This window comes from Chinchilla lanigera, unplaced genomic scaffold (assembly GCF_000276665.1).
Source record: "Chinchilla lanigera isolate Chin_1 unplaced genomic scaffold, ChiLan1.0 scaffold00041, whole genome shotgun sequence".
NCBI classification, from domain to species: domain Eukaryota; kingdom Metazoa; phylum Chordata; class Mammalia; order Rodentia; family Chinchillidae; genus Chinchilla; species Chinchilla lanigera.
In genome coordinates, this window is record NW_004955442.1 from 5,907,285 (window position 1) to 5,923,280 (window position 15,996).

At 42.3% G+C, this 15,996-nt stretch overlaps 1 protein-coding gene across 1 annotated transcript in view; it reads left to right on the plus strand.

Annotated features, from left to right (window-relative positions):
• Window positions 1-15,996, plus strand: part of Cpped1 (calcineurin-like phosphoesterase domain containing 1) — a 125,330-nt gene that overhangs the window by 9,230 nt on the left and 100,104 nt on the right. The window contains exon 2 of the mRNA XM_005391148.2: window positions 15,708-15,926. Coding sequence (XP_005391205.1) covers window positions 15,708-15,926 — 219 coding nt within the window. The remainder of the gene's footprint in view (window positions 1-15,707; window positions 15,927-15,996) is intronic.

Sequence of the window (15,996 nt, forward strand, 5' to 3'; positions counted from 1 at the left end):
TCTGCAGGATCAGAGCCCTGACTCACTTCCCTGAACCCCTTTCCCACCAGCTGCTGGGCATAGATGCCCTCTGGGTGACTTGAGAGAAGAAGGATACAATATGGAAACTAAGCTTTGTAAATAAGGTGTTGGGGGGAAGAGGAGTGTGTTAGTTTGGGGTTTTTGCAAGAAGAAGCAATATAATATAGGACACATATTTATAAGATTACTTATAATAATAGTCACCCAGGGATGATATACAGAAGAGTGCAGGAAATCTGTCCACACACTAAGACCAAGGAATCTAGCTGAGGGCCTGGATGCCACAGACAATGTCTCATGCAAGCCTGTTTCACGGATCTGCCTTGGGAAGGCCCAGAGGTCAGTGGTGGAAGCTACATAGTCTGTGTCAGTGGGATGAAGGATCTGTACTAGCAGGCTGAGGGATCTAAACTTGAACCAGGAAGCAATGCTGAGAGTAAAAACCAGAGCTCCCGCAAAAGTACCCCATCCATCCTCAGCTACGGTGAGGTCCTGAGCTCCTCCGATGATGAGAACAACCAAGTTCCCATCAGGAAAGCCAATGCAACAAGCTTCTCCAGGAGACTGTGCGGTGCACCATCTTCTCCTCTAGAGCCAGGAAGCTATGCTCAAAGTGAGGACTAGAACTCCCCCAAAATGAACCATAGCCATTCTCAGTGACAATAAGGTCCCAAGTTCCTTTGACAAAGAGAACAGTTAAGTTCATCAGGAAAGCCAGCATAACAAGGTCCTCCAGGAAAACCAACAGCTCCCTACAGCTTCCCTACAGCTTCCAAATAGCTTCCAACAGCTTCTAACAGCCTCTAAACTTCTCCAGTTCTGCCTCTTATGCTGCTGGCAACAGTCCTCAGGTGGGTCTCCCACCACCACACTGGTTCAGTTCAGCTGGGTGTTATAAGTTGACCACCAGTTGTCAATCTATCACAGTCATTCACTTTAAGTTTACAATTCAACTGCTTTTAGTAAATTTACAGTAAATTCACATTACAGAGTGATGCCCTCACAATCTCAATTTGGAATATCTCCATTTCCCTCAAAGAAGAATTGTGCCCATTTGCAGTATCTGTACAAGTTCTCCTCCCAGCACAGACAGCTACTAAGCACCTCCATAAACATGCGTTTTCTGGGTTTATATAAGTGGAATCACGATATGTAGTCTTTTTGTGACTGGCTTCTTTGCATTAGCATGTATTTGAGGTTCATCCTTATTATAGTACATAATACATTGTTCCATTGTATCAACAATAACATTATGTTTATCCATCCACCCACTGACAAACATTTGAATTTTTTTATCTTTATGAACATTCACCCATTTAGACTTTTTTTTTGTCTTTTATGAATCTACTATGAACCACACATGCAAGATGTTATGTGGATAGATATTTTCATTTCTTTTAGTAGATGCATAGGATTGTAATTGCTGAGTTGTATAGTAACTATGTTTAACATTTTGAGGAACTGCCAAATTGTTTTCCAAAGCACCTAACCATTTTACATTCTTTCCAGCAATGTGTATGGGTTCCAATTTCTCCATGTCCTTGCCAGCACTTGCGTGTTTAATTATAACCATCCAAATGGACAAGAAGTAGTATATCGGTATGGCTCTGATTTGCATTTTTCTAATGACTAATGATGTTGAGTATCTTTTTGTGAGCTTAGTGATCATTTATACATCTTCGAAGAAATGTGTATTTAGATCTTTTGTCTATTTGTGTGTGTGTGTGTCTACATATGTGTGTTTGAGTGTGAGTGTGATAGGATCTTACTGTCTAGCTCAGGCTGGCCTTGAAGTCACAGTTCTCCTGCCTTAGCCACCCAAGTGGTGGGATTACAAGTGTATGCCACCATATCTTATTTTTTTTGTCCATTTGTATCTTCTCTCTCTCCCTTTTTTTTTTTTTTTTTTTGTCTTTTTGAGACAGGGTTTCACTATGCAGTTCAGGCTGGCCTTGAGCTCACTTTGTAGCCCAGGCTGGTCTTGAACTTGCAGTGATCCTCCTGCCTCAGCCTCCCAATTGCTGGAATTACAGGTGTGTGCCACCACACCCAGCTTTCTGTCCATTTTAAAATTGTGGGTTTTTTTGTTTTGTTTTGTTTTGTTTTTAATACCTAGCTATAAGAGTTCTGTGTGTATTCTGGACACAAGTTTCTTCACAGATGTTTGACTTGTAAGTATTTTACTCTATTCTCTGGATTATCTTTTTACTTTGTGGATGCTACTATTTGTTGTACCAAACCTTTAATTTTTTAAAAAATATTTTGAGACAGTATCTCAGTAAGTTGCCTGTGTTGACCTCAAGCTCACAATCCCTCTAGCCTACCAAGTAGCTGGGAATACAGGTGGGTGCCACCATGCCCAGCTTAAAAATTTTCCATTTTGCTGAAGTCCAGTTATCAGTACGTTTTATGTTGTTTGGGCTTTTGGCGTCATGTCTCAGAGATCTTTGCCTAATGCTAAATCATGAAGATTTACTGCTACATCTTTTTAGGAATTTTATAATTCAGGCTCTTCCATTTAGATCAGTGTTTATTTTGCATTAATTTTTGTGCATGGTATGGAGTAAAAATATGATTATTAGAAAACTTCCATCATTATTTATTTCTTAGCCACAGTGGAAACCTTATACTTAGTAAGAAAAAAATTAAAGCGAGGAGATGTAAAGAATAACATTTCATTTTAATGTAGACCATAAATGTGCATTTATTTACCAGTCTTCTGAGGTTGGGCCAAGGGCTTATCTTGGGCATGGGTTTACACAGGGGCCTGGGTGTGGCTTTTCGTGCATAAACACCATCCAAGAATGCATCTTTCTTGCAGTTGGGGTTTTGTCCAGTGACACATAGTTAAATATTACTTGGGAAGCACTCTGAGTGAAGAATTGTTTGTGGTTTGCATTTTTTCCCTTAAAAGTTTAACACTTGCCCTTCAGCACCTAATGCAATGGTATTTTATTTTTACCACTTGCCTTTATTGAGCCTTCCCAAAGCATTCATCTTAGTTTTATTGTAAACCGCACTTTTTTGCATTTGTTTCTCCAATTGACATTTTATTAAATTAAATGATTTAAAAATAAGTGGCAGCATCAGTAGACTTGGGAACAACTCACAACAGACCCGTGGTGAGCAGACTCCTTGAGAAGCGGTGTGTAAGCGTGCAGAGTGCAGGAGGGTAGAGGGCTGCCGAGGCTTCAGCCACCGGCTTGCCCCAGGCCATCGCGATGCCTTTTGCGGAGATGCCTTTGGGAGTGCTGCTCAGAGGTTCCAGGTGACCTAGTGGAAGCTTGTTAAGAGACTGTCTCCTGAGACAACTGAGAACATTCATGTTTGTGCACTTTGTGACTTTTACCAAACCTGTTAGTGAGGAAGGGGCTGTCACATGGAGCTTGGGCAGCTGGAGACCCAGAAGTCCTGGAACTGCTGCTTTCCCCCTCTTGGAACCAGGACCAAATGCAATGTGGAGTGAAAGAATGTCCAAACTCTTATGTCATCTTGTTTTAAAAAGAAAAAGAAACCCAGCCAAGCTGACGCCTCAGGCCCTCAGTCGCACGATGATGACAGCTGCGATCACGTGCGCAGTGCCTTTGGTTTGAGTTGACTTTTGTCTACCTGTCGCACGGAGACATTTGATGATTTAGGTGCGCGTGCTAGTAAGCAGGCAGGTCCGGGAAAGAGTTCCACTGTCTGGCTGCTAGCCCTGTGGCTGTGCTTGCTCCCACACCGTACTGGATCTTCAGCCCAGACTGCTAGGCTTTACCAGACTCACCAGAAGTCAAGGGCCCTTTCTGGCTTCTGCATCTCCTGTCTCTTCCATGTCCAAGCCATCCTCAGTCTTGTCCATTCAGCCCCTAAAGCCCACTGTGGTTTTGTCCACCCTTGTCTTTCCCAGCTCTTACCACAGTGACCCCAGCTCCATTCGCGCCTGGACAGCACCGGCAGTCTTCTGCATCCCCTGTTGCCCCGAAATCTACTCAGTGCAGCATTCAGAGTGGTTGCTTTAAAACAATGCAGGGTCCACCACCTCTTGACCCGGCTTTTTCTGCCCCTCTCTTTTTCTCTTTAATGCTTTTCTTTCCGCAGGTCACAGTTGAAGAAGCCTGTGATTATTGTCTATTTGTAAATTATGTCCTTGCCACTTGCTTTGACCTATTTTTTTCCTTTGTGACACTAATGGCACTCATAATGGTGCATGTCTTCCTGTGACTTGGCTGTTTTTTCCTACCTCCTCATAGATTCCAGTCTCACATAGGACAGTGGCTGGCATCTGTGGACATTCAGTGATCATTTGATATTGAACAAATTGACAAACATGAGGGAATACAGTGCTCTGGTTCTCTTGTGTATGTGCGTAAGGGACCATGGATTCTGTGGACAAAACAAAGCTGAAAGTGAGGTATTGAACAAACCAGTACAATCCCTAGCATGACCGCACCAGGCAGACCTGCAAGTATGTGCCCTATTCAGATCATCTGCTACAGGGGGTGTGCTCATTAGATACGTAAGACTGACTCCTGGAGCTGTGGCTTCCTGGAGCAAGGATTACCTTCTCACCTTCACAGCAAGGCTGCATCTGCCCTCAGAACATGCTGCCTTCTGGCTGTCCCCAGAGCGCTGCTTAGGCCAGCAGGTACTTGCTCTGTCAGCAGGGAAATGGGAAAATGGGAATACAGAAGTCACATCAGTCATGGAGTTCTGCTTCTAAAAAGTGGGAGGGGGTTCTGGAAATGTCTTTTTCCCCTATACCTGTTGTCCTGCACAGTATAGGCCAAAGCCGGAGATGCTAAAAGCCACCTGGCCAAGAAGTCCTGCCATCTGCTGTCTTAGCTCTCTGAGGGCTTGCAGATAAAGATTTTGGCAGGCCCCCCATCCCCGGGTGGCAAGTGTGGCAAGCCAAGCCATGACTCAGAAGCTTTTGTGTATCTGAAAAACCACCTTTGGATGCATCTAGGCTAAGAAAGGAGAGACTGGGTAAATTTACACAGTGGTTAAGATGAGTAATTTGGAGACTCTCAGGATTGCTTTCCAAGTTAATTAATTGGGGGGGGCACTCATGAGAGATACTTTTTAAAAAACCGTTCTTCACATACTATACAATTCACCCTTTTAAAGTGTACAATTCATTGGCTTTTAATACATTCAGAGTTGTATAACGAGCACCACAGTCAATGTTAGAACATTTTGTCACCCCTAAAAGAAACCTTGTGCACCATAGCTGTCACCAGCCCCCAGTCCCTAAGCAGCCACTAATGAAGGACACTATTATCTGCTGCATTAAGTCTGACAGTTTTACTGTGGAACTTTTAGATTGTTAAACCAGAAAGAGTCCCAGAATGGTGAATATTGTTTAGCGTCTGTTTTTTACCACTAAAATAAGATTAGTCCCCTGAGAAGATGAAGGGTATTGCTGAAGACATTTAGATTGTGATTCACTGTGCAGATTGCTACTTTGAGGAACTGCAAAAATTGCATTTCGTTGGCATTTGCTCTTCAGCCAGAAAGCCTCCAGGCTGCTGTAAAGCTAGCCATCTTGGTTGTTTTGTAACCAAAGCAGTACCCACAGTGTGTGAAAGGAAAGATGTTAAGACAAAGCATGTAGATATATAATCTCATCAGGTGTTTTCTAAACCCTACCATGTACCGTAGGAATAGAGAGACGGAACTCCAATAGCTTTGTCTCTGCTGAAAAGGGTTGAGGTGACTGAGCAGTAGTCAGGGTAACTAACATTTGTTCACATTTGACCCCTGTATGGCTAATCCAAATGTATTCACGTATCCGTTCTTTTTGAGGGAGGTTCTGTTATTCTTTGCATAAAATAAGGTCCAGAGACGTTAAAGAAACTGCATCATGTAGAAATGGAACTTGAATATAGGTACTTAAGCCTCAGATTCTGGATTCATTGGTACCACATAAGGGTTTTAGTAGATGGATACCCAAAGTCAGACAGGGACTTTAAACCTCTCACAAGCTCTGCATGTCCTGGTGTGGTCTCACCCCTGAATCCTACACAGTATTCACTTTGACAGTGTTCACTTCTGAGATCGTAACACGCATGTGTAACTAGCCTAGTTATATACTTTGTTGTCCATCTTCCCATTATGCCATGAGGTCTTACCCAGGGAATGGAACTTGTTATATTGGTTCCTATTGAATGTTCAGCCACTGCTGCAACTCTACATTGTAGAGTGGGTGCCCAGAACTTGGGTGCTTGAATGAGGGAAGGAGGCCAAGTTGCATCTGCCTACAGAGATACTGTAGTGTAGATGGGATAGAGCAAGAAGGGTTGATAGAATGAAAGGGAGAACCTGGAGGAAGGAGTGGGAAGTGTGGGGCTTTGAGGGCTGCAGATAGTGGTCTATTTTGGAGGGATTCTGTGGCATATCTTAAGTATGGTTCCTCAACCTCAGCTTTACCAGCGTCCTTGGCTGAATCATTTGCTTTAGCCTGCCTCACACCAGCACTGAATGATGGGTGTTGACAGTGTGCTGAAGTGGGGAGCAAAACTGAGCCCCGCTTCATGGAGGTTTGAGAATAAGAGTAAGGCTTTCTAGCAGGGATTTGTCGGGATAGGGGTTGGGAAAGCACACTGGCTGACTAGGTGGGCTGCAGTGGGATGAACTGTTCCTGCAGACCTTTTCTCAGATAGATTAGTGAAGACCTAACCCAGGGGGCTGACGCTGGTGGGACTGGAAGCAGGGCTGCAGCAGGTAGATATGGAATGCTGTAATTTGGCTGGCTACGTCTGTGCATTGACACACAGTCCCAAGATCTGTACAGTGAGGAACTAGAAACCATGGTAGGAAAACTAGAGACATCTGGAGAAGGAGCGAAGATGAAGAAATGAAAGAGGATGAATTTGCTTCTGGAAATGTTAAGCTACTGAATCCAAACTGTGGGGTGGGACTTGTCCAGAAAACCCTATGAACACTACAGTCTACTGATTTTTAGGTTAATTCTTCAGCTTCTTAATCAAATGGAGAAGTATGGCCAACCAATATTCCCAATTCATATATTATTTTGAGTCAGAAAAATTAACAGCAGCCAGAACCTTGAAGTTTTAAATATTCTTACACTGTCATCATGTGATGTTGTACTGGTAAGAATCTGTTCATCGCACTGCTCAATCAGTGTCTTGGCATTTTAACTCTGTCTTCCCAAAATAGATTTAGGAAGCTGTGACTTTTCTTTATAAACACTCAGTTGAGAGTTGTTTATCATTGTACTCCACCTGGGATTATTTGAGGTTGCATGTAACGGGTTTAGCACATCATGAGAGGATAGATTATTACAGTGTTAGGTGTTAATGCCACAATGATGCTCTTTGGCCTTTTCGTAGATGGATGATGGAAACAGTGATTCATTTGCTTTTGGGGCTACACTTATTATAATCACTGGCAATACCAAAAAGATCTATGAAATTCTAATTCTTGATATATATTTAAAAGTTAGTTTTCATTACCAATAGACAAATGTGCCCAAAAGGTATAATAAAAATGAGTGAAAGGAAATACATTGGCAGAGACAAATCCAAGAAAACATTTAGTTTGTGATGTTGAATGTAGTCTCCTTGCAGACTACAAGGAGAATGCAATTTGAATGTCTTTGCGGCAACATTTTTGGCCCATGAGCAGAGTCTCATAGGAAAGATTATTAGTAAAGCATTGCATGGACTCTTACAGGCTTTAAAGAGGCTTTTCTGCATGCTGTTGCTTTGCACTTGATTAAATTATTTAAGGAAAACTCATAGGTGTTGTCTGTGCAGTTTAATATCACCTCAAATCCATTATTTACCCCTTTTTTTTTTTTTTTGTCTTTTTGAGACAAGGTCTCGCTGTGCAGTTCAGGCTGGGCTTGAGCTTACTTTGTAGCCCAGACTGGTCTCAAACTTGCAGTGATCCTCCTGCCTCAGCCTCCCGTGTGCTGGGATTATAGGCATGCACCACAACGCCTGGCCTATCCCTTAATTTTGAAAGCTGGTTGTTGTGGCGGTTTGTTATTGGGGAGTGAAGGTTTAGCAGAGGCCAAGTCTTGTTCATCTGTGTATAACAGATGAATTGGCTAAGACAAATTTTTCCTTTAAAAATATTTTAAAATCAATTTCAAAACTTAATTTAGAAAATTATGTAACTGAGAGCTTTTTGTTCCTACCTTGTTTAGAAAGATATAGGCACTCATAGCTAGATGCAGCCTCCTTGAGGTAGTAATTAGTGAGATTTAGTAATCTCACCCTTGTGATTACCTTTTCTGAAATCAGGGGCTTATAGGAGAATGGGCAGTTTGGCCCAGTTTTTCCCTGTTGCTCTTTGTTACCTCTTGGTCAGTGTATTTGCTTTTACTTTTTGTTTTTTTCTTCATTTTTAAATTTTTTTTTTTGTCTTTTTGAGACAGGGTTTTGCTATGTACTTCAGGTTGGCCTTGAACTCATTTTGTAGCCCAGGCTGGCTTCAAACTTGCATTGATCCTCCTACCTCAGCCTCCCAAATGCTGCATTTTTTTTTTTTTTTTTTTTGAGACAGGGTCTCACTATGCAGTTCATGCTGGACTTGAGGTCACTTTGTAGCCCAAGCTGGCCTCAAACTCACAATGATCTTCCTGCCTCGGCCTCCCAAGTGCTGGGATTGCAGGCATGCTCCACCACACCCAGCTCAAATGCTGGGATTATAGGAGTGTACCCGCAAGCCCGGCCTGCTTTTGCTGGGTCTTTTCCTCACCATGAGCAAAATGGAAGGGTTAGCTTAGATGAGGGCTATAGCAGATGCGAGGTGGTGACTTGGGTGGGCAGGTGTGAGCTATCAAGAGCATAAACCCCATGTAAAGGGGCTGTGTAGCCTCACCAATCCTGGGTATGCTCCACTTGGACCTAGTTTAACCAGATTCTCTATGAGAATCCAGAAATCCAGACATATATAGGAAACTCATGAATTTAAAATGTTGGCAACAAATTCAGAATTTTATAAACACTGTATGGGCCAAACAGAACACATCTGCTAGCCAGACCTTGAGTTTGTCATATCTGGAGGAGATCACCAATTAGCGCCCTCAGAAGACGAGTGTCTGGACTCCATCCTGCACCCTGAATCAGCCCTGTGCTCTTGGCAGGAACTGTGGACATCAGAGACTACTGGGAGAAAGTGTTGGGCCTTGCCAGCATTATTTTTATGCAGCCATCTCATTTACTGAAACATTTCGTTAGAGGAAACTTTGCAGAGACAAAAATCTGCATCGAGATGGACAACTTTTAGGAAGTCTAGGACCCATTTCATACTCTTTGACTTGCTTCAACACAGCAGCACTGAGATCCTGAATAGCTTTTGGTAAAAACTGCTGGTCATTGAAGCTGAGCCCTGAGACCCCCTAGCCAGGCCTCAGTAACCCACCTTAGTTAAGTGAAAGTCTGTTTAAGGCCACTCTGAGAATCTCTCCAGCCTTGACAGTTTCCAGTACTTGGGTGGGAAGAGGTAGGCTTCTATGAGTTTTTTTTCCAGCCTGTCTAGGATGGCCACAATAAATGGGGACGCACAGCTCAGTCGTAGAGGGTTGAGTGCAAACTTTAAGTAACCTAAATGGGTTAAATATGTGAGGTTGGGCCTGGGTTGTATGCTACTGTCTGTGGCAGGCTCAGTTGTGCCCCATGGACGCGCCTCTGGGTGTTGAGACCTTGCATCATCCCTTCCCCTTAACGTGGGCAGCCTAGTAACGCCATGGTGAAGAAAAGAGCACAGCAAAAATGATGGGCTGTCACTTCCATCATTGTGCTGCATAAGATTGTAACTTCCATTTGCTAGCAGATCCTCTCCTAGCTGGCTTAGTTGGAGCAGGTTTCCATGCTGTTTCTGACAAAGGAACTTAAGGTTGTCTCGGGCCTACAGCCAGCAAGAAACTGGTGCCCCCAAGTAGCCCCAAGGAGCTGAATCCTACCAACAACGAAGTAAGTGAGCTTGTAGGTAACCTCTGTCCCATGTGTCTTCTACTGAGACCTCACACCTGGCCAAGCTTTGATTGCAGCTTGTTAGAGACTAAATGGAGGACAGGGTAAGTTAGAACAGGCTAAGCCTGACACATCTATTATGTGTGATAGTAGATGTGTATTGATTTAAGCTGCTATATTTGTGGTGATTTGTTACATAGCAGTGGGTAGCTAAATTAGCATTTCTGAATTTGTTATAAAAGTTAAATCTGTTGTGGACATTCTTATTTGTAGTTGAGTTAGATGTTTTAGTTAACATTAGTTAAATAGATCCATGCTTTACTGTGTATTAACACCAGATCCATCTCAGGCATCATCCAGAGCTTTCTGTCATGTGTTTCTAAAGGTTAGAGCCTTGTTTTGATACCATCTGGGTCAGAAATAGATCTGAATTTAATCAACTCACATTATTCTTTTGCTCATTCCACAAAAGCACGTACACACACGGAGAGAACTACTAAAATCTGAAGTATTAAAACTCATTTATTAGTAAGGAATTTCCCAATTCAGTTCTTACTATTCAAAGAATTGTGATTTGGTTCAAATGGCAATTTAAAAGGTGATCATTAGTCCTCAGTAATGCTGAGAAATGTTTAGGCCCAAATACTTGAGCTGGCCATGGCAGGGTTCTACAAATGAACAGTAAAAGATGCCAAAAATCAAAACTAAACCAAAACTACACCAGCGCTAACAACAAAAAGCTCTCTGGGTGGTATTTGAATTGAGGGAAACAGAAGGTGCTGTACATATTTCTTACCCACTTCAGTCTCCAGTGAGCAGAGTTCCTTGATGGCATTGCAGGCCACCTGGGCTTCCCTCACATGCAGATTCCACTTAGTTGATCAGAGCTGAGGCCTGAGACTCCGCTTGTCTAACCTACTTCAGCGACTATTGATTCTCTGGTGCTTGGCACACTACCAGTCGTCCTGCCCTGTCTTCTCTCTGCCCATGGTAGCCTATCCTCAAGGCTGCCTTGTCATGCCTCCTTCCCCTCCTGCAGGCCTCCATTTCCAGGCAGTTCTCTTTCATTAGAGCAGGTGTTCTGGACAGTCTCATGTGTAAGTTCATCATTGGGAAGAGTTAGGAGAAAAAACAGGATTCCTCACTGTTTTTTCCTCCCTGTAATGGCAAGCATAAATATATAAAGTTGTTTTAAGAATGGACTTGTGCCACTTCGACAGCACCTATACTAAAACTGGAAGGAATGGACCTTAGCCCTTCCTTACTTTCTTTTCCTTCCTTCCCTCCCTTCTTCCTTTCTTTTACCTTCTCCCTTTCTTTTTTAAGTGGCACTGGGAATTACATCCACAGACTTAACACTGAGCTGTGCCTTCAGACCTTTTTTATTTTTTAATTTTTGAGATAGGATCCCACTGAATTGCCCAGGCTGGCCTCTAAAATTTGCAGTACTCCTGCCTCAGCCTCCCGGAATACTAGGATTACAGTGTGTACCACCATGCCTGGCTGATACTTGTTTTTATAAGACATCCCTGTTTTCCTATTATTTCTCTGAAAAAGAAAGAATAAGGCAGGACTGTGATAGACAAGCATCTGGGCTTCAAAGTCATGTGGATTGCAGTTCAAATTCCATTTCTTCTACGTAGATGAGTTCTGACTTTGAACATGTGCTGTGGGACATCACAGAGACGTGACTAAGAAATGGTGTGAATCTGCAATAGGGCTAGGGAGGAAGGGCAGAAGGGCCTCAGTGCCTCAGTTTGTCCAAACATCTGTGGCTCAGATTGCCAGAACAGTGCCTTGAAAGAAAGGGTCTAGTCTGTGTCTCAAGAAAGTTGGTTGTTTGAGGGCTGGACACTTGCTTTACCCTGAAAGGGATGGTGTCACAAGCTCATCCTGGCCCTTACAGATGTCAGCCAGCTAGTACAGTACTTAGGGTCCTGTCCTGAGGAGAAGCCTATACTTTGATGAAATAATTCAGTGCAACTATTGTTGAGAATTCAATTTCATAAAGTAAAATGCTACCCTTTTGAGAGATGGCAGAGGTATACATTTATAAGATTCCTTCCTCCAGAACTAAGCATTGTAAATCCCCAAGTATCTTTGATTCAGCTTTGACTCAAAGTAAGATGAGACCAAAGATTACCAGTTTCTGAGCAGCAACTCTAAAAGGACCCAGATGCCTTTGAGAATGCAGATCCCTAAGTCAGCAAATTATCTTCTTAGATACGTAAAGTAGACTGAGTATTGATATGCCTACTATTCCATTCATCTTAAATGGAATCTGTTTATTTTGTGCTTTGTCATCATCAAATTGACAGTCTAAGTTTTTATTAAGTAGATAAGTAATGAAAGATTTATTTTAATAGCTCCAAGGACTATTGACTTTCTGAGGCTATAACTGTTTGTCATTGGAAACTACTTGTTCAAATGTTTGCTATAAGAAACTGTTTCTAAACTCTGTTATAAAAGGTTGATTTATGCTGCGACCTTGGGTACCCATCACCTCCTGGATCTAGCTCTGATTAATTCACACAGTTTGAATGGCTCCTCAAAGAGCCTCAGAAATAGGAATATAGCTAAAAGCATTCAGTGGCACAGAAAGATTATTATTCTACTAAAATGAATAAATGTTGCTAACAATTAACTTTCAAACATGAAGCAGAATCTCAAATTTTTTGTGTGTGACACACATTCAGCTCTTCAGGAAGTCTTTCTCTTCCTTGACCCTTTGTCTCTTCCGCCTGATTCTCTGACATCTGTCACTGTGTAACAAATTACCCCAAGGCCTGGCCTCTTGAAGAACAGGCTTGCATCATCTCATCTCAGTTTCTGTCAGGAATCGGTGCAGCTTTTCGGGGTCCTTTAGCCCCAGAGTCTCCTAAGGCTACGGTCAAGGAGTCAGCTGGGGCTTTGATCTCTTTTGAACACACTCGATGTGGGGGAGGGGACCCTCTTCCAGACCCACTCACACAGTTGTCCGCAGGATGCAGTTCCTTTCTTGTGGGCCGATGTGGGGAACTCTAAGCGGATCCAGATGACTTTGAGGATGCAGATCCCTACATTAACAAGTTATCTTATTAGATACATAAAGTAGATTGAGTATTGATGTACCTACTGCCATTCATTTTAGATTAAATCTGTTTATCTTGTGCTTTGTCATCATCAAATTGACAGTCTAAGTGGCTTCCCTCTGTTCCTTGCCATGCTGGCCACCCCATGAGGCTGTTTATGTGACAGCTTTTAATCTGTAGAGCAAGGAATATGAATGCAGGTTTGGGTCATGGTCTTTTTCTAGCCTGTTTTGTGGAGGGACCTCCCATCACTGTATTCTGTTTACTGGAAGCAGGTCACTTGGTCTAACCCACACTCAGGGTTGCACAAGGATATAAGTATCATCAGGGAGGATCTTTGGGGCCATCATAGTTTTTCTGCCACACATAGTACAGGCTGGGGGAATGTGAGCTACACCCTCCAGTAGTGCCTGGTTGCCATCCTTGCACACCAGGGTTTCCAGCATTCCTCATTCATAGTAAACCCTGGTGGGTGACTTGACTGATCAAGGACTGATGGCTTTGTATCATTTGTTCTACAAAGTATGTAAAGGTGTTTTGTTCACTTTTTTGTTTGTTCATTTTGTTTGGTTTTAACTTCTGAAAAGGAAATAAAGAAAAGAATGATGGGCTGAAGCCAGAGGTCTGGTTTTAAAGTGATAGTAATCTTGTGGGGTGGTGGGTAGGTGGTGGTAGAATTTAATTTAAAAAGGCTCCACCCTGCATTCAGATGTCGGAGTACTCATCACAGTGTCAGGAAAGCCTTCCCTAGCCATCTAATTTAAACTAGCTCCTGCTTCCCTCTGGAGCCCAGAGAACTCTTTCACTCAATTCCCTGCCTGTTTACTTGTTTATTATCTCTCTTGCCAAAAGAACTCATTGCCCGGAGAGCAGAGACCTCTTCTATTTGGGTTATCCACATATTACCAACACTTCATATGGGGCCTGGCAAGTACATGGACATGGGGAGCTTTTTGGAAATTGTAATATGGTTGTGACCTCCAAAAAAATGGCATGTATTCTATTAATATACATAATACATTATTTTTTAAAAAAAGCACCAGACTCAGATTATAGGGTAGTTTTGTCCCTGCACTAAGGCCTAAAGGGCCAGCTATTCAACAAGTCACATCACATCTCTAGGCCTGTTTCCTCAGAAGATAAATAGAGGACTGAAGATCAGGGCCCTTGAACTATGCTCCATCACCAGGCCCCACCTGGTAATGAAAGTCCCAGGCCCTGCTACATAAAGGCATCTCTGATTTTATGTTCTCAGTGTTGGCCTGCCACTGGAGTTTGTTTAAAGAAAGGATTCTGTGCCAAAACAATGTTTGAAACTTGCAGGTCTTCCATACCCACTTGCGGCCATGCCAACTCTGTAGAAACAGATACCTGTGGCAGTTGTGGTGTGTAAGAGTAGAGACCCAAGGCCTCAGAAGCTTCAGCCCAACAGAATCAACTGGAAGAACAATGCAGGTGATTTCAGTTGAGACCTAGAGAGAACCCTTCCAAAAACATAAAGAATCCTGTCCCAAAGTTTGGGCAACCGCTACTAAGTCAGATAAGAAAAATAAATTCTGATGTTCTGTTGTATAATAGAGTAACTATAGGTATCAGTAATGGATCATGTACTTCAAGAAACTAGGAAAAGCAATTTTGAATGTTTTCACCCTAAAGAAAGATGTTTATAACTATAGATATGGTTACCCTGATTTGAACATTATGCAGTGTATATATGTATAAAAATATCACATAGTACCCTGTAAAATTGTTCTGTTTTTGTATCAGTGAAAAAAATTTTTAAAAGATGAGAAGTTCCTAAAAACCAAAAGCAAAAGCATGGTGACTAAGTTTCATAATAGTGTATTATATACTTAAAATTTGCTAAGAGAGTGGATGTTTTCTCGCCACCCACACACAAAAGGTAAAGCTATGTGAGGTGATGGGTATGTTAATTAATTTGGCTGTGGTAATCATTTCACAACATATACAAATGCCGAGACATTGTGTTGTACATTTAAATATATACTTTTTTTTTGGTTAATTTTACCTCAGTGAAACTGGGGAAGAAAAAATTTTCTTTCCCTACACCTAGCCTCACCATGCTGATGCCTACCTCCTGCTGCTTTTCAGATGTTAGCCTCGATTTTTCTTTTTTTTTTTTCATATTCACTTACTCACTTATAGATTTCACTTCTGGCACTAAATTTCCTACCAGATAGCCAGCACTTTGAGCACCAAGTTTTATAATTAAAATTCTGTCACATCCCCCAAAACAGTGCAAATGGTGCCATTAAGCCTGGCAGAAAAGATTCGTAAGCACTTCACCTCGTAATTTAAATATAATATTCCTGGCAGCATTCAATTTGGGGTATTTTTAATTCTAATTAGAACACTATTACTGAACATTAATATCCTCTATATGGTACTGTTGTGCTTTGGCTTGGCTGTCTGGCTTTTAAACAAACAGCTTGGTTGCATGGTTGAAGAAGCCCACATGGTTTCTTGTGGCCTTTGGGAATCACCAGTCCCAGGCATAATTAGTATAAATCAAAATCCTCTACACTATGACAGGGAAATTGTATGTTTGAACAGCAGCTTATTAAAATCACCTACTTAATTTAAGGAAAATATTGTATCTACTTGCGTGGTAACCTGGATATCTTCCCTGACTCATTTCTCTCTCTCTCTCTCTCTGTCTCTCTCTCAGAAGAGGAAAGGGAATGGAAAGGCCCGTTCTACTTTATCCAAGGTGCAGACCCACAGTTTGGGCTGATGAAGGCCTGGTCCACCGGGGACTGTGACCATGGAGGTGACGAATGGGGCCAGGAAATCCGTCTCACTGAGCAAGCTGTTCAGGCCATCAACAAACTGAACCCCAAACCCAAATTCTTTGTTCTGTGCGGCGACCTCATCCATGCCATGCCAGGTAAGATCGGGGCTGTCATTCATGACCTTTCCTCCTTTACACAGTCATGACTATGTGGAGGCCAGAAAAA